Source organism: Amphiura filiformis, chromosome 10, assembly GCF_039555335.1.
Source record: "Amphiura filiformis chromosome 10, Afil_fr2py, whole genome shotgun sequence".
Taxonomy (NCBI): domain Eukaryota; kingdom Metazoa; phylum Echinodermata; class Ophiuroidea; order Amphilepidida; family Amphiuridae; genus Amphiura; species Amphiura filiformis.
The window spans coordinates 48,000,045-48,025,363 of NC_092637.1; the positions used below are offsets into that span (position 1 = coordinate 48,000,045).

A 25,319-nucleotide genomic window follows, 5' to 3' on the forward strand; every position below is an offset into this window, starting at 1 on the left:
CTCCCACAAAATGAGGGTAAAGTCGCAAGTTGGGAGTTTCGATACGTTCCAACTGTTGAGCTGATGTTTTGCTTGAAGACACCTGTATTTGGCAGTGTTATGTCCTTTGTGAATGGGAACAGAATTGAACACAGAGTACAGCATGTCCCCATTCACAAAGGACATGCCACTGACTAAACATGCATCTTCAAACACACAGCAATTCAACAATTGGAAGGTCTCGAAACCACCAACTTGCGACTTTATGCTTATTTCGTGGGAACATGTCACACTCTAGGATTCTAATTTGACCACATAACAAATAATTTGGTTCTGAAGAAAGAGGTGTTTCTGTTTTGTTTTCTAGCCATTCTCTTGCTTAACATGTTTGTGGAATACAAGAAGGCCCTTTGTGTCAATTGATTCTGAGAGATGGGATAAAAAAGATCCATGCTCTCTAATACACTTACTCTGAACAGTCTAATAGTATAATAGAGTAATAAAATTATATTCAAAAATATCTCAAAATTTAATGGGCCAATCCAAGAAGTTGAGGGGAGGAGATGAGAACCAAATTATTATTAGTAATAGTATGTGGCATAAAGATGGGTTGGTTGAAGTATGCAAGGTTCCAAATGACAACGCTCACAGCAGCTGATAGGAGTATCCCATCATGCATTTGCAGTATAATCTGCATGCTCCACAGCAAATGATTACAAAATATAAACAAGAGCTGCTTAGGTATTGAGAGCTAATGATAGTTTCACAATACTTCAGGGGTCATACTTTTTCAAACAAAAGTCCCAAGTTCCCCTGATTTAAGCAAGTAATTGAAAGTTGAAGTGAGGGATTCGGTGTACGTTTTCTATGACACATTTAGTTCTATTTAATATGATACCGCAAAGCATAATGGGATACTCCATTAAGCTGCTGTGGACAACGCTACCATTATCAGTTTTCTTCTCCAACAAATTGGAATGTGTTTATTTCAAAAGCCCCATCCATAAAAGGCACTATCTGTGATCCCTGCAAAGTGTGAAAATACATTGGAAATTTGCTGAAATTTGCAATGGCTGAAAAGTTAAGGCTAAGTCTATAAAATTCTCATATAGTCCCTTGGGGTCATTGACGAGGGGTATCATGCGTACTCCATGAAGTCTTAAAAACACCTTAAACAAGTATTTTGGGGGTCTGAAAATGCACCCCTAAAAAAAGTAAATTACAAGTGCATTTTTTACTCAAAAAAAGTATTTGCAATATTTTTTTGCCAATAGAAGCAAGTAACAAGTTATTTTCTTGATCCTAAAACAACTGGGAAAATACAAACTCAGAAGTGGGGGGGGGGCCCCCCTGAAAAAAAAAGAAAAGGAAAATCAGGAGGGCAAAGGAAAAGAAAAAGGGCAAGGAGTCCCTTTTCTAGCAAAATTCAGGGCCAAAATAGTGTAAAATACAAAATTTTTCCGCGTAGCACATTTTTAACAATAAAGCCCTTTTTTAGCCGGATAAGGTGCGAAAATAGTGTAAACAGTGTGGCACATCATCCCAATAAGGCCCTTTTCGTTTCTGGAAGCTCAAGACATACAGTCTCTATGTATTGTATGATGCAACTGCAATTTTTTTTCGCTCTGTGCCCCCAAAATTTTATTTTGCCCCCCCCCTGACCAAGAAAGCTGGCTACGCCCCTGAATGGAGGTATTCATGAGAGAGTGTTGAGTGCACAGGCGTACAATGTATGTGTCTGTATTCGCCTATGTTGGGGTCTGAGGCAATCCTGAGACAGAAAAGTCCAACAAATTGCAATTGCTTTACACACATATCAAATGGGCTGTGACATGTGCTCCAAGAAGCTGTTCCATGACAGTGTAATTTGTGTCAGTTGGGCAACTGCTTGGAAACTGGCATGTGTTTGGAGTAGAGTATTGAAGTAATCCTGTGTGTAATGTTGGTCCATTATGATTGAGAGTATTTTAAGATATGACCATTTGAAAAATTGTAAGTTTCTTTTTGAGCCCAGTTTAGTTTATAAACCCTTTCAAGGCAAAAACCAGTTTTTGCTGGTTACAAATCTGTAACGTCACCTTCTGGGTGTAATAAATAAATAAATAAAATGGGGTCTCCCCATCAGTCCAAAACACTGTCAGTACGAACCACCGCTAGTCCAAGTAAGGGTTAATGTAAAAATTCTGAACTAGCGGTGGTTCGGACTGACGGGGTGTACCCACCTTCAGTTGACACAATAAAACACTACTCAAGCTCATGCTGAATGATCAGCGAATTATAGTGTGTCTCTTATCAAGTTGAAATTATATTGGATTTCACGCTTGATTTAAATCCTGACACTCCTGTATATCCAATATGTTCGCATCCAGTCTGCTCAAGACTAACCCATTTGCAAAGACCTTTTTGTGTGATTTACTGCGTAAAGTCAGTTTCTGATTGGCTAAGTGAATCACATCATCATCACATCAGCACCTCATTCGCAGAAACAATCTGCTTTGCATGGCGTGATGCAGGTGTGACCTAGCCAGTGTGAAAGGTCTTTGCAAAATAGTGCAATGCTCCTATCTATTCAATGTTCGATAGTGACTTTGGGAACTTGTAATCAAGTAGTACCTGTTTGTGTTATACTTGACATTGAATTTAGTCAATCGAAATTAGATCTGGTCCATGGGGGCCAAAGACGGCCAATTTGAAACTGAGATAATGGTAAAAAGATGGAGTAAAAAACAATAAAATACATAAGAAAATATACATCAAAAACCTTCATAACTTTAGAACCAAGTATGCTAGACCTTTGGTGTTTTCAGTAAATAATAGCCTATTGTATGTATAAAATTACAGTAACTCAATTTTCAAAAATGCCTCCTTTGGCCCCCATGGACCAAATCGTGTCACATATGAATTAAAAAGTTTAGACCTGCCGGACTAGAAGTCGTTACTCGTGGAATTACTCCTAAAGGCAATCGTCAGACGACACAACTTTTTATACGCTCTCCCTTCTTGGGATTGAGCACTCTTATTTATTCAAAAGGTATTCCAATTATGAATAAATGTTGTCCTTTATACATAAAGGTGCAAAGTGATATATATTGCTATCAAAAGTCTTCTTCCAAGTTGTGTGCTGTGTTACCTCTTCATCAAATGTAAAATATGAATGTCCATACTTCTATATTCAGCATCTTGTTCTGCCAACGGAACTTCATTTACAGTGAATATGGCTTCCACGAGCTGTAAAATACAGCAGTTATTTGAAATTAGGATAAGCTTTGAGTATATTTTACACACACATAAACACACCCCAAAACGCAAATGTGACCAACTGACCATCCACCACAAACCCAGAGTAAAGTCTGCACAAAAAGTAACTCAGCTGTTATAAATCGCCTATAGATTCAGAACTAATAATTGTTTTCACAATATTTCAAGATAAAGAAGGATGATTTATTTACGCGCATTTTGATACCCCATTTGTCCAATTTTGTTCAATATTGACAATACAGCAGTGTTTTGAAAGAAGAATACCCCAATTTAAAAGTTGCAGTTATTTGTATTGATTTGAAGTAAGCGCTTGAAGATAATGGCGGGCTTTACGTGTTACAGTGCTGGCATTATAACCATTGATCGCTGTAAACTGCAACTTTTAAATTCGGGTATTTTTCTGTAAAAGCACTACTGTGTTGTTAATATTGAACAACATTTGACGAATGGGATATCAAAATGCGTGTAAATAAATCATCCTGTTCTCTATGTTGCAATATTGTGAAAACAATTATTAGTTCTGAATCTATAGGCGTATTTATAACAGCTGAGTTACTTTTTGTGCAGACTTTATATTCGCCAGTACTTGCAAAAAATGCTTGAGATATGGTCCAATAAGCATTATAGCAATCAGTAGAAAACAAAAGAATTTCAAGAGCAAATTTGAGTTTTCCAAGCAATTATGACAAGTGATGTACCATTTCAAACAATTACAAGCTTTATTATACCTTTATTTGAAGTATGCAAGACATTAGGAAGTTTTTAGTAGCTTCATTGGGCATCTTAAGTTTCTTTTTAGGCATTCAAAGTAGCTCTGACGTCTTCAGGACAAAATACCTATGAATGAGACATGTAGCTAGGCTGCGCCTTGCCTACTGATGGCTCTGAAAAGAGCTGTTCACTGAAGACTGTCCCTTTGTCAACAGAGAAGACATACTATTTTTGTATGCCAACTTTCAGAAAGTGAGCCTTTTAGCCAGATCTATACACATAGTATCCAGATCTGATTGCATATTGTGTGTATTTTTTTCCCAAATTCAATGTGTATATTTTGGGCATATTTATCCGAAACAAAACAGAACAAAGAATTCTGACCGAGTGACCCCAATTTTTGGGACCTGTCACACCAATCAAACAATTGGGCTATTCCATTTAATATCCACACTACCCCTGTGGAAGATTCTGGAAAGTTCTGCCTCAGGGGGAGTTCATTCATTTCAAATGAATTAATAAATCAGCAGCTCCATTTGAAACTCACACTCCCTCAGGGGAAGATTCAGGCTGAATCTTTCTCAGAGGGTGTATGAAATTCAAACGGAAATGCCTAATGTGCTCATTCCATTTGAAATTCATACTCCCCCTGTGGAAGATATTTCCAAAATCTTCCACAGGGGGAGTGTGGATTTTAAATGGAATAGCCAATTTTGTTTTAGCGTCGTCATGGGAACCCTAATGTTGGTTCAAAATTAATGTACCTTTGTGAACTTCCTCTGTGCTTCTACATTTTGACCAATAGTTCTTTCTTCATAACAGCATAGTATATGGGTGTCCTTGTTGCTAAGGTCATCCATGGTTTTCACAAGGCCATCTAGTGCCTGTAAAAACAAACATAAGTATTATTAATGATTAATGCTCAACCTTAATGTTAACCATAATATTAATGTAAACTTTAAAACTTCTAAGAATGCCAGGGATTGTCTTTGCAAGAGCAATTTATATCTCCTCATGACGACTCTTTTTAAATTCTTTAACCTTAAATGGAGATGCAAACAGCTCTTAGCTCTTCTTGAAGAGACCAGAGCCTGGGGACCAGAGGTTTTGTAGATCCACATGGCGGCATTGTTTATATAAATTCTGATGTATAGTTTTAGTTTTTATTTAGCTTTGCAACATACAAAGACAGAGAACCAAATACAGAATAATGATTTTAAGGGCTGGGGTATGAATATTTGCATGGACAGTATCATTGTGGGACATGAGAGCAGACATATTTACATTCTGAATACGAAGAATGTCCTGATATAAAGTAATTTTGATTTTTGAAATTCGCAATATAATACAAATTTTATGGCAACATTGAGAGAACAAGATATGATTTCTATTCAACTGTTGTTATATTTTGTTATTTGTGATACGATCAAGCAAAATCAGTGAGAACTCAGAAATATTAAATTTTTAATAGGATAGTAAAAAGCATTTCCAAAGCTGGATTTTGCAGAAACCCCCACTGAAATTGAACAACCAATTCCAAAGATTATGAGCAATTAAAGTGTTTCCAAAACAACAGGAAACAAAAGGAAATATTTCCTTGTTTGGCTGTATCTCAAAATCAATATTTCCGAGTTCCGACTGATTTTATTTGATCGCATCACATTTGTTGATTACATTTGTACAATGACTTGGATCAATTCTATAATAGATTACAAAACATATCTTAGCAAAATTCTTCCCATTGCTAGGTTCCATTGTCTCTTCTATTGTCAATGTATCTGCTATTGTTAAGTCCCTATTAGGGACCGTTCACACACGCTTGTTGGGGGAGGCCTGATGCAAAAAAAGGGGGGGGGGCTGAAAAGTTTTTACCCTCCTAAGGGGGGAGCCTGAAAAAATGACCACAAAATTTCCTGGGAAAATTGAGTTTTATATATGCTTTTCTATGGGGTTGACCCATAATTTTCATGTCAAAAAGGGGGGCCCCTGAAATTTTTGAGGTCTGTAAAGGGGGGCCCCGAAAAATTTTCGCGATGACATTTTTTTTCATCAGGCCCTCCCTAACAAGTGTTTGTGAACGGTCCCTTATGAACACAGAATTTATTTAATGAGCAAAGATATCAACATTTGAATCTGTCTAGTGCTTTTCTTATTGAGTGTTCAGTCAGGGACTGTCTTTTAAAACTTGCAGAAGAGCATTAAATAGCTCTTCTGGATGCCTTCAAGGAGAGCTGTTTAGAACATTTACAATAGAATGCAATCAGACGGGGTCTAATTCTGCATAAAACCGGGCAGCCTTATTTCTATAGATCTGCTGCGCATTCAAATTGCATTGTATTGCATCGTAATTTCATTTGTGTCTATGCTAATTATGTTGACACAACATGAACTCACGTGTTTTCAAGCAAATTCGCCGATAATAGGTGATCAAAAGCGATCGGAATGTTACAAAAGTACAGATCGCATTCAGCTTACTTCATTTGAGATTATCTTTGGAAAAATACGGTATAATTTGTCTTGGTGCTTGCGGAATGCCATGCAGTAAAATATTAAAACGTTGCGGCAATTCATGATTGACAACTAGCAATCGGCGTGTCCTTCGTATCCTCCGCTGTCAATTTCTTATCCACTCACTAATTCTCACAAAAGCTTTGTGTTGATTACGTAATGTGTGGAGGCAAATTGCAACAAGTACAATGAAATAATGAGTAATGGGTTTCTTCTTCATCTTACGTAACAGTATTGTTCTCCAAAAAAACCCGGAAGCTTGTCGTTTGGAGCTCTAGCTGAAATACAGCAAGATAATGTAAGATAGTAAATGTAAACCTGTATTTTAGCTAGAGTATCTCGAGCTAAATGCAATGAGAGAATGCTCAACTAAGGAGAGCTAAAAATCACTCTCCTATATCAGATTTTAAGGAGAGCAGTAGAGAGCAATTGCTCTCGCTCTCCCCAAAAGGCAGTCCCAGGTGTTTGATGTTCAGTGCTCAATTTGTGGTTTTCTTGCAACTACTTACCTCCATATAATAAATACAGTCAGACATCAGTATTAAGTTTGGATGAGGAAGAAATTTACTGACATCTCCACCCCTGTTGGTTACAAAAATATAAAGAATACATACATATGAATGAACAAATAATTGAAATCTAAGGAAGACATGACCTTTTAAATCTCCCACCTCTCCCCCTGTGAAGGCTTTCCCCCCCCCCCCCCCTGTGGGATGGTGACCGCCCTGACATTTAAGACTTTTTTGCGTTTCTGACCAAATTTACATTATATTTTGCCATTTGTGACATTAACTGATTTTGTTAATTAGTGCATTTGCGCATTTGTGACATTAACTGATTTTGTGACATTAACTGATTTTGTCGCCAAATGTGCCCCCCCCCCCCTCTGAAAAAGTGCTGGCTACGCCACTGCAGTGTTGCAACATCATCAATGCTACAATGTATCCAAGATTCAATTTGTACAATAGAAGAGTGAGAATACTGTTCCTAAATCCAATGACACAGGCATATTTTCCAGGGTGGGATTATAGGCCTATGTTCACTGGAGGGACATGAACGTAACCCTGGCACTTAAACAGCCCTGTTATAGGGACTATAACTTAGGTATTGATTTTACAAAGTAAAACGCTAATACCTAAACATCCAAAAGTCTTGGGGGAAATTTAAGATATATGTTTTTCCTTCATTTGGTTCAAATCTCAATTAAATACACCAATCACTAGTTGAACTTGATGTTAAGAGTAAAGACTGATGAGTAGGCTTTATTCATATTACTCGTAACCTACCATTTCAGCTCCATGGCTGTTGCTGGTCCCTCAAGAACATCTTGATTGCAATCTATATTCATCTGCATGAGTGGTATAAAGTCTGCCAAATCTGTTATTTTAACCAAAGCCCTACAGTACGATGCACAAAACAAGAAACAACAGATTAAAAAATGCATCAAATATTTTTATAATCAAAAAATTTCATGAACATTCATGACATTGCCACAAGAGCTATGACTGCTGAGGAAGTTCTCAAAGCACAAATGCCTCTGTTATTGTGGGGGATGTTTCGAGCCCGGGGGAATCACTCGCATACCAAAGTGGTATGCATGCTCGTCCCAGCACCTCAAAAATGGACCCTAAATGGCGTAATCAGTGTGGAAAGATTTCACCCCTTATTGGCATAAGACTCTGTAAATCTTACCCCTAAAATATGGCATAATTCGGTGTAAGAAACTAAAATGGACCCCTAAATGGCGTAAATTCTACAACAAACCCACTGAAGTTGAAAAAATATACCCTAAACGTCGAAACTTTCACTACAAGATTCCTGGCGACGTAGTACCTCTGCTGCAATGTTACTTCGCGGCTACTACCGAGTACCCAATCCCTTTGTGGCCGACGTTGGTACTACACCAAAGTACCAACGTCGGCCACCATACTGTAGATACCCCCGTAGCAAAGTACTTACATCGATACTCCGCCATGCGTCACCTAAGAGTCAACTGCGATGTACCGAGTAGGTGACTTATAGGCACACCATATCGGGGGTACTTCAATGGCCCTTCAGCGGAAGTACCTGCACAGTAACCGCATACATGGTGTACCCATGTGTCAACAGTGAAGTAGCAGTGAAGGTACTCACCCGCGAGGTACTCCGTCGCTAAAGTCCTTTGATCGTAAAGTTCATTGACTTCAAGTCGCGCGCCTGTGGTACAACTACGGCCGACTGCGCTGTTCAACTCACGCGTTCAACAAGGCTTGCACACTAACGCATTGAAGTGGAATTATTAATTTGTTATGAACTTGATGTAATTGCTTGTTGCACAATGCAGTTTTTCTGTACGCCGGCGACAGTGTTATAATTCTGTTGTTTTTCTTTTGTTTTCCGTTTTGTTCTGTTAGGAAAGTAACACGATTTTTTGTTTGTTTGATTGTTTACTTGGTTGGTTAGTTAGCTGTTTGCTTGGCTGATGGTTGCTCAGCTTGGTTGTTTTCATTTGTAATTTTTATGTTATTTAATTATTTAGTAAATTTATTATTTTTCAGAAATGTTTAGAAAAGATTACATCATGTATTTTATGTTCATATGTTTTTTATTCATTAACTCATTACTTGCTTTAGTTATTTTACTGATTTATTTATTACCTGTTTATTTATTTAGTTGGTTACTTATTTATTTACTTATGTACTTCTAAATTTACTTAGTTCTTTCTTTCTTTATTTTTATACTTCTTTATCATCTTCACTTATTTATTTACTTACTCATTTAGATATTTATTCATTTATTTATTTATTTAGTTTGGTTATTTATTTACTTGGTTATTTTCTTATTTTCTTGTTTATTTACTTAGTTATTATTTACCTAATTATTTACTTATTTGTATAAATTAGATATTTACCTATCTCCCTATTATTTATTTATTTATTTATTTATTTATTTATTTATTTATTTATTTATTTATTTATTTATTTATTTATTTACATCTTTGGGTTATTATTTATTTAATAACTTATTTACTTGTTTACCTATTTCCTTATTTATTTAATTACTACTTTAGTTATTTTCTTACTTATTTACTTATTTATTTACTAACATATGTATTGTTATTTACTTATTTATTCACTCATTTACTAATAGGCCTACTTAATTTATCCGCTTAAAAATGCCCAAAGAATAAAATAAGAAACATAAATCAAGAACATATTATTCAATATAAATCAATATGGCAACAGAAATAAATAAGAAATGGCAACCCGCATGCCCCATTTTTTTTGCCATAGTACCCATGTCGTTACTCAGCTGCAGAGTACCTGGCAGGTGAGTACCAGTGCCGGTACTCGGAGTACCTTCAAAGTACCTACGCCACGAGGTATTCGCGAGTTGCAGCCGGCTTGCTGGCCCACAAGGGTCTGATGGCCGACGTAGGTACTCGAGAGTAGCAGCGCTGCTACTCTCATGAGAATCCCGTAGTGTTACCTGAAAAGCACCCTTTTTCTAAAAACGTCGACGCCGCCACAAGGCCAAAAACCAGCCCTTTTTCGACGTTTTTGGGGACGAGCATGCGTACCACTTTGATATGTGAGTGACCCCCCGGGTTTCGAGGGCAATTTCAGAGGTTTATCACTCTTTTGGAGAAAAAGTTGTGAATGCAGATAGCTTTAATAGTCCCTTCTTCAGCGCTGGTTTGAACAGCTGATGATTTCTGCTCTGCCCTGGTAAGTTGTTTACTTCACTGTGCAGTGACCAGTGTGCAGCTGCACCAAAATTTAAATCTAGCAGTGCAGCAAGCCGATATTTCACTCCACCACTTTGCTGCCACGGCAGCAGCACCACTGCACTGTGATGGGGAGTTGAATTCAAATCAACTTGGAGTGGTGCCACTCTGACTTACGTATGAGAACAAATACGATTTTGGAGCGGTGCGGAGCGGCAAGACCAAGAGTGGCTTTCAGTTTCAGAGACTGCGCCAGAGTGAGAGTCATGCCGCGCTGCCGCTCAGGTAGTCCGAGGTGCTCTGACGATAACACTCCGATCGCCAGGCAATCTACGTTATTAACTACGTTGTAGTAGGCCAGTGGGACAACGAAAACGCTACGTGAACGAGCTACCGCTCAGGCCTCAGCGGTATGCCAATCCGCTTGCAGCAAAGTACTTGCGGCAAGCGGCAGAAAGTGTGAAACCAGCATAAGTTAAGCTTACCCTTTTGTAGCAGCTACCAAACCCACTGCTCCCGTGCCTGCTCCCAACTCGACCACTTTCTTTCCCTTTATTTCACCAAATCTATCACTAAACCCCTTTGATTCTATATATTTTGATAACACTAAAGCAGCATCCCATACTACGCAACCAACATCGCCAATGTAACTTTGTTTGATGGTCAAAATCTTCTCATTCTTACATTCAAGTAGACGCTCAAATAAATTTTTATCTTCCATGGGCGCTGACATCTTGGATTTTGCAATGCCTTGTGGGTAAGTAATTAAAACGTAAATGTTATTCTAAACACTTTTTTGTTCAATCAGACTAAACAAAATATGTTTACATATATCTATGAAGTATTTATCAACTTTTGCTTTAGTAAAAATAGCTAAGAATGGTTTCTTTTTGTTTAAAATGTTCCGAATTCCCATTTCCGGTTGCGTTGAACTTTGACACAAATCCAAAACATCCCGGAAAATTTGATTGTGAACAAAATTGCCTCAAATTATGAGAGAAACCGAAATAGGAATGGATAATAGAGGCGATGGCATCATCTCTAGAAATAATTGAATTCAAAAGACCTGATGAAAGCGAGAAGAATCTGTACGTTACTGGGATCAGCAAGAAACTTTCGGAACAAGAAGTGCACGTAAGTTACTAGTAATAAACTAGTAAGCTTACCTTTAAGGGGGTACCATGGGTACTACACCCCTGGCCAATTTTGTGCATATTTTTGCATTTTTCTCAAAAACTATAATGCATTGGTGACAAGTAAGATATATATAATATAGGGGCAAGGACTACAACTACTGCACTGAAAATTTAGCAACTCAAGGCAAGTAATTATTGATTTATTCAATTATTGATCAAATACTGGTTTTCCCTCATTTTTGACTGCAACTCTACAACTGTTGTCTGTGCTGAAATAAAATTTCCAGTGCAGTAGTTGTAGTCCTTGCCCCTATAATATGCATATCTTACTTGTCACCAATGCGCTATAATTTTGAGAAAAATGCAAAAATAGGCATTAAAATTTGGCAGGGTGTAGTACCCCTTAAATGCAAATGCTAAAGCATGTTCACAAAATTTTCAAGTAGGATATTTCACATGGAAATTATTTTGTTTAAAAAGGTGATTATTTAACTTAAAAATGAGGGGTCAACCATGTCTGTAGGTCAAAAATTAGCGAAGTTATGGGCAAATGTCTGTTTTTAAAAAACTGCACTTTTCTGCGGCCATCATTGACAATACAATGTCATGACTTACTGTACAAAACAAGCATTTAAAGGAGTATTTCGTGATCCTAGCATCCTCTTTTTTGACATTTTTCAGTACATATCCATGAAAAAGCCTATTCCCAAAATTTCAGTTGATTCCGATTTTGCGTTTGCGAGTCAGTTATGCATGATTATGTGTATTACACTGCTCCATAGACAATGCGTTGTAATTTCGTTCTGGTGCACCAGAACGAAATTCAAATTTCACGATATCTTTGCAAAACGAATTAATCTGCAAGAAATATTTTGTACATAAACATTATGTAGCCAGAGGTTTCCAGTGATATAAAAATCTCAACTTTTTTTGAGAAAAGTGGGGGATGAGGCTGTGGATCACAAATGCCCCTTTAATGCATCATTTTTTACCATGATGATCCATTTTACACAAAGGCGATTTTATTTTATGAAATCTAACTTTCACTGCATGCTGACTTCTGTATCAAGGATAAAGTACCAGCACTTTTTAGACTACGTCTCGACGTCTCCAAGTTTCTGGTGTCCAAATTTCAAATTTTTGTATTTCCCTATGGGGATTACACAGTTAAGCCATTGACTGTGAGCTACTGTGGACACAACTTTTTGGATTGAATGTCGCCCTCTATAATAAGCAATGTGGACATGTCTATCAATGCTTCATGTTTTTACTCATGAATGTAATATTATAATGGACATCAACATCATGATCATGATGATTGATGTCAGTACTTCACAATCACATAACTACTTCAGTTCCAGGCCAGGGCTCGATTTAGATGGGTTTTACATGCACATATCATGCATGTAACAATGCCTGTACATGCTGTAAAATTTTGCCTGTGCTGCATGCAAAATTTTGTGATTATTCAGGCTCAGCGTCAGCCCATATTCAAGAAAAAATTCCATTGGTGCATGTAACTTTTATTTTTTTTTAATCGACCTCTGTTCAGTTCAGTCATATGTTCATGAACTAGGTATCCCAGGCAAACCTTAGTTAACACATTTTGCTAGTCAGCAAAATTCACGGAGACCGGGCCCAAACACAATGCATATTTACAAAGAAATTTGAATTTTTTTCGAGAACAGGTCGGTGAAGGAAACCTACATAAATATGTTTTCTATACTTCACTTGATCATATGATTTTTTATGGTGATGAGCCACTCGCACATGGAATTTTAGAGGGATTTTGATAGCAGTTCCATTAAAAAAAGCTGCTATCGCCATGAGACTAAGATCTAGAAACACCCCTAAATGCCGTTTTGGGGAATTTTGCTAGCAGAATCTTTTTGATGAAAGTCAATTGACAAGATGTAACTTTGTTACGGAAAGTGCTATGACGGAAAGTGCTATGACAAAAATGTTTTCAGTTTTGGCTTTAATATGATATGTAAAATGATGCAATATTTGGTACATAAACATTGTGTAGCAAGAGGTATCCAGTGGTATTAAAATATCAACTTTTTTTTTTTAAAGTGGCCAGTGGGGGAATGAGGCTGTGGATCACGAAATTCCCTTTTAAACTTAGTTTAAAACACATTTGCTACTCAGCCAAATTGGCTAAACCGGAGCCCAAACACAATATGTACGTATATAGAAATTTAAAAGAAAAGGTTTGTCATAATATGTCAAGGAAAAGATGTATTGTTGTCTGACTCTGCACTTCACTTGACCCAAATATATGATTTATTTTTGATACTTATAGGGGGCCTATCTACATTTGGACCTTTAGTAGGTAGCATTTCCTTTTTCTACAGAATTAAAACAGTTTGAAAGTAATGGTTCAATGTAAATTATGAGTCTGAATAATTTAGTTTTACTATAAAGTTGTTTATTTTAAAGCACCTATACTCGAAACATATTATTATGAGCATTCATGTACCAACTTTCTAAGTACCCTGAACATTTACTTATGCATAGTGTTTGTGTAATGTGTATGTACTACAGGAACACCTCTATCAACTGTTCTCATCTTATGGTGCTTTATATGATGTTGTTGTGAACGTATCAGAGCCCTGCAGTACTGAAACTCAGCCTGCATCCACAGAGGGCGATGTTCCAGGTGTGTCGTCATCAACCAATCAGGCATTTGGTAATGGTTATTATGCATATGTTAAGTTCTACTCTTCTCAAGCTGCGTTGAATGCCATTTTAGCAATTAGCGGAAGGTACATTTTGAAAGGACAGCTACTTAAGGTAAGTCACTCACTTTGAATCACACTGAATTTGGTTGGTACTTCTGACAGTTTTCTGTGTATTTCAATGGGAAGTGGGAAAATCGCGTAAAAAAAAAGCCAAAATTCAACAAGCCATAACTCAGAAACGACAAGGCGTTGAGACCTACCATTTGAAATGTGTTCATTTGATAGGGCATTGATGTAAGTGATTTAAAACAAAATCTGAGAGGGTGACCAGCCAACCCATTGGTTGAGTTGAGATGGAATGACCCACACACTCACTAAGTGATCTCTATAGAGGTTATCCATGTTCTATAAACTGCATATCCTATCAGCGACTGTTATACCTTGTTTAGGACTTTCAAAAGAAGTACCTGACTGTCAGTGTGCAACCATAACTGTTTCAAAATAGTCGCCAAAGTCATGCAGGTAACTCCGAGGTTTGAATGAGGAGTACTACGGGAACCAGCGCCTTTTGTTAAAAGTCACACATGAATATAGTGGATAACCTCTTTTTGAATGAGGCTTCAACTTTGTCAATATACTGCTGTTTTCTGCCAAAATGTTCATTTCAAAAATAGGCCTATCTGATGACAAATTTAATGATTTATCCTACTTTTTGTACGCTTTCGCTGGGATTACTGATAGAATATGAGTAATTGAGTATTTATGGTTGATAATGTTGAAATAATACTGGTTTTAATAGAATGTTTTATTCAGGTAATTACAGCAAAAGATGCAATACATTTTTTTTTCAGGTCAAATTTGGAAGATCTTACAAACCAGCAGAAGAACCAGTGAACTTGAGCTTCAACAAGTGTTGTGAATTGGCCAGTTATTATCTGGGATTCAACGGATGGTGTAGTAAGATCTTGTCGGTCAGTACATAAATTCTACCGGTTGGTTTATTTTAAACCTATTATTGTTCAGTGATTTCAATGTTGATGATCTCTGTCTGGATCAGCTAGACAAATGTCACCCACAGGTGCTGCTACAGCAATAAATTTAATTTATGAAAAATTTGTCGGATTCTTAGGATAAAGCTTTACGCTTCCATAAAAATGAATATTTAAACAATTACTTTTGTCACCCTGATGGCTGTCCAAAAAAGTGAACCAAAATGACACTATTGAACTGTGAACCAAAATGACACTATTGAACTATTTAAGTTTCGTTTAGGTAAGGTGTGCCACTGAGAATTTGAAAGTGGACCCATCAATATATATACAAATTTTGCAAGAAATTTGGACCCATCAGTACACCAAAAGTCAAACCTTTTGGCTAAAATGTCTTCTTAGTTTTTACAACTTTTGTCCAAATTTTTGGGAAAATGAGGCACTGTCCATACACAAAAATTGGTCTAGAAAAAGTGATCATTGATATGCCAAAAGACTGAAAATACTACCCATGTTATGGTCATTTGTACCCTCCCCTGGCTTTACATTCCTGTATTATTACTTGTTTAGGGTGTCGAGAACAGTGTGTCTGCCACCTATTACATACAAGTAGGACATGTAAATCTATGGAAACAAAACAAGTTTGGACATACTGTGTGGGACATTATTTCCTGGTTTATCTTAGCACCAACCGATGTCACAGGGTACGAGCATTAAGTCCATTGTTCTTTTTCTAAGTCCATTGTCAGTTTAATGTGTCAACTGTACATATTATGTATACATAAAATAAAGTTTGATTATATAGCCTTCAAATATCTTTCTTGATTTCAGGTACAAGAAGACAAAGACGACCCTGTTCCAAATACTGTGCGTTTTATTGGTCAGGTTATGATAGAGGTCAGAGGTCATTCTATGCAAAGCGAAGGTGTAGGATTGGGAGAATTCACATACAATCCTCAAGGTGCGTAGTACTTGTTTTCTTTTTCACCTTTGTCCGAGTCTCTTTCACTCTCACTCTCTCAGTCACTCTCTGTTGGTGGTTCTTTCCACAGGCCTAGAAATCCGTGGCAGTGCGGGCGAATCCATTTGGATTCTCGCAAGAGAATTTTGATTTCAGTAAATTATACCATAATTCGCCATTTTGGGGGTTCAGTTGCTTAAATAATGAATTATAAATAGTCAGACCAGGACTCAAACTGGGTGCACTGCCAATGCACTACGCGAATCCATATTGATTCGCCCCAGTTGATGTTTTACGAGAATCTTTGCGCGAATCGCGTCGGATTTCTGAGCCAGTTTCCATGACTTTTTTCCATGGTTTTTCCACAACTAACCTAGGGCAACATCAATAAGACATGTGCTTATCTCTTTTGGCTGCTAAATGCTACCTGGCTTGATCTGCATCAACGTTTTTTTAAGGGTCACATGCACAGTCTTGAAGGTGTTAGTATTATCAAGCCCAGGTTATACTACATCCAGATGCCAGTTCACTCAGTCTACTGAGATGGGTGGTGGTGGGTTGAGTGCTTTAGTCCCCGGAACCCTTCCTCTCCTGCTGCAGATACTGTCATGACATCAAAAAGATTTTTTTGCCTCTCCATCTAAAAAAGGATTTCTTCAGCTTGGTTGAATATCTCAGAAAATGTATCAGGCACAAGCCAGCCAACCAAAAGAATAGATCAAGCACCAGTTAGTACCCATACAAGCATGACAAATTAAGATATTATATTAATTCTCTTCACGCGGGTGTCGACTGCAGATGACATGTTTCACAAAATTTTCAAAAATTTCAGAAATGTAAATTCTTATGACCATATTTGGAATCAGCATGAAAAATGCATTAAGATGAGTACAAACAAGCCTAGTATTGGTTCAGTAGTTCTTAAGATAGTTCTTGATATTTCGAGAAAATATTTCAAAACTTTTTCCGTTGAAGCGCATGGCTATAGCACGCAGAGCATTAACATTATATTAACCTATTTATTTCAGATGTTATGAGTCGTATGACCGCCATCCACAGAGCAAAGAAACTAGCCTACATGAGAGCTTGTCAAAGTGCATTTGGTAAACTATTGTTAGTAGTCCTACCCAACGGTAAAGTTGCAGTAGAAGTTGATTGTACGCAGAGTAACAGATTGGACTTTGCAACGGACGAAGAACTACAAGGAGTAGTGAAAGTAAGTCATCATAATTGTTGTCAGGATTGAGGCAATAGCTCCACTTTATGGAATGGAGTGAGGTGAATCCCCAAATGGGCCAAACAAGTTGAAACCCATACACCCCCTACGGGAGACATGACTTTAATCCCTCACACAGGGGGTGTATATTATAAATGGAGGCATCCATTCCTAAAACCCCCCCCCCCCCTCCAGTGTAAAATTGAAAATTGGCCAGGTAAACACAAAATTTCACCTTAATTTTGGGCATACAATTGCACAAACACAGGACCAAAATGATGCCCACCAGGAATGTCTTTGCCCCCTCGGACAACTGACCCTGATACGCCACTGAACATGTAAAATACCTGGACCCCCAAAAGACCACACTGCTTCTATTAAAAGAGTGGATGTTGTAAGTCTTGCTTGCTGGGCTTTCTTGTGTATTTTATTAGTGTTCAATGTTGTATTAAACAAATGAAAATAAAACTATACTTACACTGCACATATACTTACTCTCATCATAGGTAAATCAACTGGAACCACCAGTAGAAGAGGGACAGGTACCAGAGGACTCCGTCCAAGGCACAGACAACCTAGACGACATCAATGCACAATTACTACTTGATCTCCAAGCAGATATTGACTGAAAGAGGTGCAAGCTGAGATAACTTTTTCAGCTGGATTTATTTTGGACAAGATTTGCAGTGTTTTCTTGCCAGTTTAACAGTATCAATATACAGGTAATTCACAACGAAAACCAAGCTTCTCGAAATAATATTGCAGATTTAGACACACCTGTTTTTACAAGTGCAGATTTTGAACTTTGGATGCTTGCAACTTGAAAGGACATGTGCAAAAACATGTTTCATTTGTAAACAGATAGATGTTGCAAAAGTTCTAGGTGTACATGTAGTATGATGTATTTTAAAGACACTCAAAACATAAGTGCCTTTCTTGACTTGCTGTGTACGGTACTTTTCTGCAGCCACCAAAGTCGAATATATCAAACTTAAACTTACTTACCTTTTTGACAACAAATTTATCACCACTGGAACCAGCCATGGATATATCAACTCTAATCTTATTCTACATAGTATTTTCGCTAATAATCTATACCTTACTACTGCAACGCAAGAAGACCAGATCGGTCACCAAAACGACTAAAAATGTTCTCATCGTAACTGCTCATCCGGATGATGAATGCATGTTCTTTAGTCCTACTATACTCCACCTGAACTCAACTCCAAACGTTAATGTTCACATATTGTGCCTTTCTTCGGGGAACTTTTACGGATTAGGTCATCTGCGGAAAAAAGAACTTGTCGCAAGCTGCCACGTCCTTGGAATACGACCGATGAACGTGGCAGTGGTGGAAAGCGAAGCGCTCCAAGACAATGCGGATATATTTTGGGATCCTTCTGCGGTGTCTAAATGTATTCTACATTATATTAAACGGATCAACGCGCATATGCTGGTCACATTTGACGAGGGCGGTGTAAGCGGGCATCGCAATCATGCATCATGCTATAGAGCCGTTCAAAAACTAGTAAATGAAAGAAAATTGCCAGATCGTATTAAAGCATACAGCTTAGTCAGTGTTTTTATTGTAAGAAAATATATTTCTCTATTGGATTTGCCATTTTGTGTGCTGACAGCTTCTAAAATGTACATTTCCGCACCCAGTGATATTTGGCGAGCGCAAAGGGCAATGAGGGCGCACGGTTCGCAGTATGTTTGGTTTCGTATTCTGTACATTGTCTTCTCACGGTATATGCTTGTAAATACATTGGAAAAAATAAGTGCATGTTAAAATGATGAGGAATAATGCTATGAGCAGTGGTATAATTGAACGATGGGGTGGCTTTTTGCATGATGTGGGGCAGCAAGGATTTTTGGTTGGCACTTTAGAAGGGGTGCACCAAAAGGACAGGGAAGCAATATTTGTCATGCCATTTAGAACTGTGACTGTATTGATATCATCATAATCATATAGTGATGTGCGCCCATAATGGGAGTAGCACAAGATGGCGACCTCCAGTAGTAAATAAACCAGTGTTATCTAATAAGAATATTAGATCTTTGTGTTCTGCGTAATCCATCCTGATATGTGTTCATAGTAAACACAATATGGTGATCAGAAGTGACTGGAGAAGAAGTCACAGCTGTTTTAACTGCTTGTAAGTGGGAGAAATAATCCCAGTAAAAATTCGCACGAGTGAAAGGTGCAGAATTTTGAAGGCATGCACGACATGTCAACGTATCGCAAGTCATGCAAGTAGTAATAAGGGTATATAGTAAGCGTCAAATTTGAGCTAGAAAGCTTAATGAATAGCCTTGCAAGAAGTTGTAAGCTTCTTAAAAAGTAGCAAGAAGCTGTAAGCTTATTTAATAAAACTGAGCAGGCTAGTAAAAGTAAACCTGTCTGTGATTAAAAAAAATCAAGTCAAGTGACTGATTTTGACAGGAGCGCTTCGAGCGGCTTTCTTGATTTCAGCTAAAAATCAAGCCGGTGGCTGGCGATCCCTTAGGCGAACAAATACACGCTCAATTACACATTAATCATTTGCGCTCCGCGGCTTTCTTGATCTCAGCTTAAGATCAAGCCGGATGCGCTTCGAAAGCGAGTCAAATACACACGCATGACATACAACGGCCTTTCTTGGTTGGTGGTCAAAACCAAGATTCCTGAGTTTTCAGGAGCTCGCATCGGCGCCTTTCTTGATTTTCGGGTTAAAATCAAGTGCGCTTCGATACAGCGATTTAGAAATTAGGTGAATACGTACATAGTTAAAACACAAATAGTACAGCCATGGCCGATCAGGCAGTAGTAGCTAGTCGAATAACACTCTCACAACCAGAACCATTGGTTTTAGAGGGGAATCTCTCTGAGAATTGGAAAAAATTCAAACAAAGGTTTGAATTGTTTAGGGTGGCATCAGGTTTAACGGCAAGTACCGATGCACAACAAACATCAACATTTCTCCACGTAGTGGGTGATGAGGCTCTCAGCCTATATAACACATTTGAATTCACAAATGAGGATGACAAAATGAAACTTGAGCCAGTAATGCTGAAGTACGAGCAGTACTGTGCACCAAAGAAAAACATAACGTACCAAAGGTACTTGTTCTTTTCTCGTCATCAAGATGCAAATGAAAACATTGATCAGCACGTGACAGAGCTCCGTACTCGTAGCCAATCCTGTGAGTTTGATACGCTCAAGGATGGACTGATCAGAGACATGATAGTTTTAGGGTCAAAGACAATAAGTTGAGAGAAAATTTACTTCAAGAAGCTGATCTAACATTGGATACTGCAATAAAAAAGTGCAGAGCAAAAGAGCAATCACGAAAGCAGGCTAAAGAATTAGTCAAATCAGGTACATCATCACATGTTGACACGGTCAATAGAAATAAAAGACCTACTAGATCTAGACAACAACAGCCACAAGCTAGGCAACAGTCATATCAAAAGACAAACCCACATCAGAAAACTGAAAGTTCAAGTTCAAAATGTGGAAGATGTGGAAAGCACCACAAAAACAAAGATGAGTGCAAAGCGCTAAAAATAGAATGCTTCAAATGTGGCAAAAAGGGGCATTTCGCAACCTTCTGTCTTTCCAAAATGTCTCAACAAAGCAGAAGCAAAGTAGATGAAATAAATGATGAAAGCGATTCAGATCAAGAATACTTTGTTGACATTCATGCGATCACTCATGAGCTCACAACACGGAAACGTGATGAGTGGGTTGTTAAGCTACCAGTAACAAGCACAATGTTTCATTGAAACTAGACACCGTGCTCAGGTCAACATATTACCTCACTCAGTGTATAAGAAACTGAAACCCAGACCAAAACTGCAGAAAAGTTTTGTGAAACTTAGGGATATTCTGGTACAGTCATTCCAGTTCTTGGTAGATGTAAAGCAGAAATAAAACACAAAGGCAAAACACAAGAACTATCGTTCATAGTCATACCTAACCAAACAAGACAAGGCGTCAAATTTAGACCAGTGCTTGGGTTAAAGGCGTGTGAGTCATTAGGTCTCATTAAGTTAGTTTGGAATGTGGAGGTAGACTCAGTTGAAGATGAACTGACAGATACTGTTATGGAAGAATTTAGCCATGTCTTTAAAGGGCTTGGATGTCTACCAGATACACATACAATACATGTAGATCCCTCAGTACCACCAGTACAACATGCTTGTAGAAAAATTCCATTCAAATTGCGTGACAAAGTCAAAGCTGAATTGCAAAGAATGGAGAGTATTGGTGTTATAGTCAAGCAAGAAGAACCTACTGACTGGGTCAGTAGCCTAGTCACAGTCAAAAAGAAAAATGGTGATATTCGGGTATGTCTCGATCCTCGTAACTTGAATAAGGCTATAAAGCGTGAGCATTTCAAGCTACCATCACGCGAGGAGATAATGGCTGAATTTGCTGGAGCAAAGTATTTCAGTAAATTAGATGCCTCATCAGGGTTTTGGCAAATAAAGCTCGATGCAGAAAGCAGTAAACTTACATGCTTTATCACACCCTTCGGTAATACCGATATTTGAGATTACCATTTGGGTTAAATATGGCACCTGAAGCCTACCACCAGAAGATTCATAGACTGTTTGAATCAATAGATGGGGTAAATACAATGATGGATGACATTATTGTATGGGGAGCTACTCGTGAAGAGCACGATACTCGCCTGCACAAAGTACTAGAAACCGCTTCTAAAAATAACATGAAGCTAAATAGAAGCAAGTGTGAGTTTGGAGTAACCAAACTGATCTTCATGGGAGATCTAATCACTGATCAAGGCATTATGGCAGATCCAAGTAAGATTAGTGCCATAACCAACATGCCGCGCCCTCAGCAGAAAGCTGATCTTCAAAGATTTTTGGGCATGACAAATTACTTAGCCAAATTTGTGCCAGAACTGTCATCAATGACAGCACCTATGAGAGAACTGCTTGATCAGCAGAATGAGTGGATTTGGGGTGATGCGCAAGAAAAGTCTTGGCACCGAGTGAAGAAAGTGCTTTCTTCAGCCCCTGTGCTTAAGTTTTATAATCCAGACAAACAATGCAAAGTATCTGCTGATGCATCTAAAGATGGTCTAGGAGCAGTCTTACTCCAACAACATGATGATGAGCAGTGGGCACCAATAGCCTATGCATCTCGTGCAATGACAAGTGCTGAAACGCGATATGCGCAAATCGAGAAAGAATGTTTAGCATTGACATTTGCATGCGAGCGATTTCATCAGTTCCTGTATGGTCAGAAAGTACAAGCTGAAACGGACCACAAACCGTTGGTAGCCATATTTAAGAAGCCACTTTCTGAAAGTCCGCTAAGATTACAGTTGATGCGCATTAGATTGCAAAGATATGATCTTGAGTTAGAGTACACACCAGGTAAACTGTTATTTACAGCTGACGCTCTCTCGCGAGCTGTAGATATTAATGCATCATCGCATCCTGATGAAAGTATGGAAGATGACATAGATGTTTATGTTGATATGATCATGACATCACTTCCAGTAACCACAAGCTCAACTAAGAAAATCAAAGAAGAAACTTTGATAGATCCTGTGCTGCAAAAGCTAACTAAAGCCATAATGGAAGGATGGCCAGTACAGAGACAACAGTGTCCAGTAGAAATCAGAGATTTCTGGAACTACAGAGATGAATTGTCAGTGGTAGAAAATCTGATCTTAAAGGGTAATAGATTAGTAATACCTACAAGTCTGCAAAGAGAGCTGTTGCAACAAATTCACAAGGGTCATTTGGGCATGGAAAAAGGTAAGCGCCGTGCTAGAGGAGTTATTTTTTTGCCTTGTTTGAATGCTGACATAGATGACATGATACAAACATGTTCAACATGCATGAGTAACAGAAAGAAGCAACAGGCAGAACCACTGAAATCACATGAAATACCACAAGTTCCATGGGAAAAAGTTGGAATGGATCTCTTCACTGTAAACAGAAAAGACTACTTAGCAGTGGTAGACTATCATTCTCAGTATATTGAGATCTCCACACTTACCAGTACTACAAGCAGAGCTGTAATAAATATAGTGAAATCTATATTTTCCAGACATGGAACACCTGTTCAAGTCATAAGTGATAATGGTCCTCAATTCTCAAGTCAAGAGTTTAGAGAGTTTGCAAAGGAGTGGGACTTCGATCACACTACATCAAGTCCTCACTTTCCATCGTCTAATGGACAAGCAGAAAATGCTGTGAAGATAATGAAAAACATGATAATGAAAGTAACTAGTACTCGTGAAGATATTTATCAAGCTCTTCAAGTATACAGAAGTACACCTCTGGAACATGGTAAATCCCCAGCAGAGTTACTGTTCAACAGACGATCAGATCAAATCTTCCAGTAGCTAAAAAGTTACTTGAGAACCAGTCGCCCAGCTCTAATGTGGTTGAAAAGAAAAAAGAGCTGAAAAAGAGACAAAAGACTAACTATGACAAAAAAGCAAAAGCTGTGCCTTTTGAAACATTGAAAAAAGGAGCTACAGTTAGACTACAAAACATGGATAAACCAACCATGAACAAACCACAATGGTCACTCAAAGGAGTAGTTGTGGAAGTTCTCCCAAACCGTTCCTACAAGGTGAGAACTGAATCCGTGAAGTCCTCAGAAGAAACAGACGTCATCTGTTGGCGACTGAACCAGAGGAGGAAGATGAATGGTATGCGACGCAGACGACCAACCAGTAGTTGATCAGCAAGCACCTGCACAACCAGTACCAGAAGGGAACAACAACCAACCAGCTGCGCAACCAGATGTGAACAACCATCCACCTGAGATCCGCAGAAGTACAAGAGTCCGGAAGCCTAATCCAAGTACAGCAGTGATGTGTATGATTGCACATAGAACTCTTGAACATTAATTTTGTGTACCACGAGTCTGTGAACTCTGAACTGAAGAACTTTAAAACTTGTTTCAAAGTTATGGTACACATGTCTGATATATAATCACGCTTTAATTATACAAAAGTGAAGACAAGAACTGATTGTTTTTTCTAAATCACTTTATTCAGTCAAAATTTGGTATCATTTCAAAATTTTGTGATTTAATTGAAGTTGAAAGTTTTCAATAATTTTAAAGTTTTCACATGTTGTGACATGTTAACTTAATCAACCAAAATGCTTGGTTGTGCTCGATAAGCATTTTTTTTTTTCCTGAATTGGATAATTTATGTCACATTGGACTTTTGAGATACTAAAATATCAGATGTCAAGTTATATAGTAACTTCCTATCTTTTAAAGGAGGGAAGGTGTATTGATATCATCATAATCATATAGTGATGTGCGCCCATAATGGGAGTAGCACAAGATGGCGACCTCCAGTAGTAAATAAACCAGTGTTATCTAATAAGAATATTAGATCTTTGTGTTCTGCGTAATCCATCCTGATATGTGTTCATAGTAAACACAATAGTGACCCTCCCCCTGGGTCACATAATTATTGCATAGCCCTTAAATTATTAAATATTACAGTGTGTTCTGCATGTTATACAATTTTGTGTATGATGTGCTACAGTATTATGCATTGACAAATTATATAAAAGTGATTTTTCACATGACAGCTTATCCTTGGATTGTTTGAAATGGTATGTTTAGCAGAATTATTCTATATTTGATTATGATTGGTATACAGGCTGTATCAAAATGATTGGTACAGTACCATCAGTTTTCAGTGATTATGGAAAAGAGTGCCTCATCAAAATACAATTTTAAGATCCACTAATATTTGTTTTTGTGATAAAAGGTTATAAACTCTAAATTTTGGCCATTCCAAGGCGATCCTATGTTGCATTTTATAAGTGGGCTTTTCAATAAACTGGGTGCCAATTTTGATACAGCCTGTACGATGACAGAATTTAAATGAATCAAAACAAACTATGATTGCATTATGCTATGCAAAACAAAAAGCAAATTTTTGATGACATAATGACATAAACAAGAGTTCTGGGAAGCCTACAGTGTATGATACCTCTAAAGTATTTCTCTTCCTTAAATTAAATATTTATTATCCAATTTGTTTTTGTTCGGTTCCACTCTGGATATAATCTGCACTAGTTTGATTCAGATTTGTGATCTACAATTTATAACTCCCCAAAGGGAAATCAGGCCTTTTTGAAAAGTCTGTTGTAATTATTCCATTCATGGGAAGCCA

General features: G+C 37.8%; 3 protein-coding genes across 4 annotated transcripts; 2 read left to right on the top strand and 1 right to left on the bottom strand.

The window, feature by feature from the left end:
- Positions 1-2,959: 2,959 nt before the first annotated feature.
- LOC140162971 (protein N-lysine methyltransferase METTL21D-like) lies at positions 2,960-10,922 on the bottom strand. The gene is made up of 5 exons (XM_072186295.1): positions 10,648-10,922; positions 7,743-7,853; positions 6,966-7,038; positions 4,713-4,832; positions 2,960-3,207 (listed from the first exon to the last, which is right to left on the bottom strand). Exons 1-5 carry the CDS (start codon positions 10,893-10,895, stop codon positions 3,106-3,108), a joined length of 654 nt encoding a protein of 217 aa, XP_072042396.1. The 5' UTR covers positions 10,896-10,922; the 3' UTR covers positions 2,960-3,105.
- Positions 10,830-17,931, top strand: LOC140162969 (RAD52 motif-containing protein 1-like). Of its 2 annotated transcripts, XM_072186293.1 has the most exons (7): positions 10,830-10,919; positions 11,162-11,296; positions 13,846-14,094; positions 14,834-14,953; positions 15,803-15,932; positions 16,961-17,148; positions 17,655-17,931. In XM_072186293.1, exons 2-7 carry the CDS (start codon positions 11,192-11,194, stop codon positions 17,775-17,777), a joined length of 915 nt encoding a protein of 304 aa, XP_072042394.1. In that variant the 5' UTR covers positions 10,830-10,919; positions 11,162-11,191; the 3' UTR covers positions 17,778-17,931. The 2 variants fall into 2 exon arrangements, with proteins under 2 accessions (XP_072042394.1, XP_072042392.1); XM_072186291.1 differs by lacking the exon at positions 10,830-10,919 and having other exon boundaries at positions 11,018-11,296; positions 17,655-17,930.
- A 105-nt stretch (positions 17,932-18,036) lies between these two features.
- Positions 18,037-19,090, top strand: LOC140162970 (N-acetylglucosaminyl-phosphatidylinositol de-N-acetylase-like). Its single transcript, XM_072186294.1, has one exon. The coding sequence runs from the start codon at positions 18,191-18,193 to the stop codon at positions 18,938-18,940; it is 750 nt and encodes a 249-aa protein (XP_072042395.1). The 5' UTR covers positions 18,037-18,190; the 3' UTR covers positions 18,941-19,090.
- Positions 19,091-25,319: the final 6,229 nt, after the last annotated feature.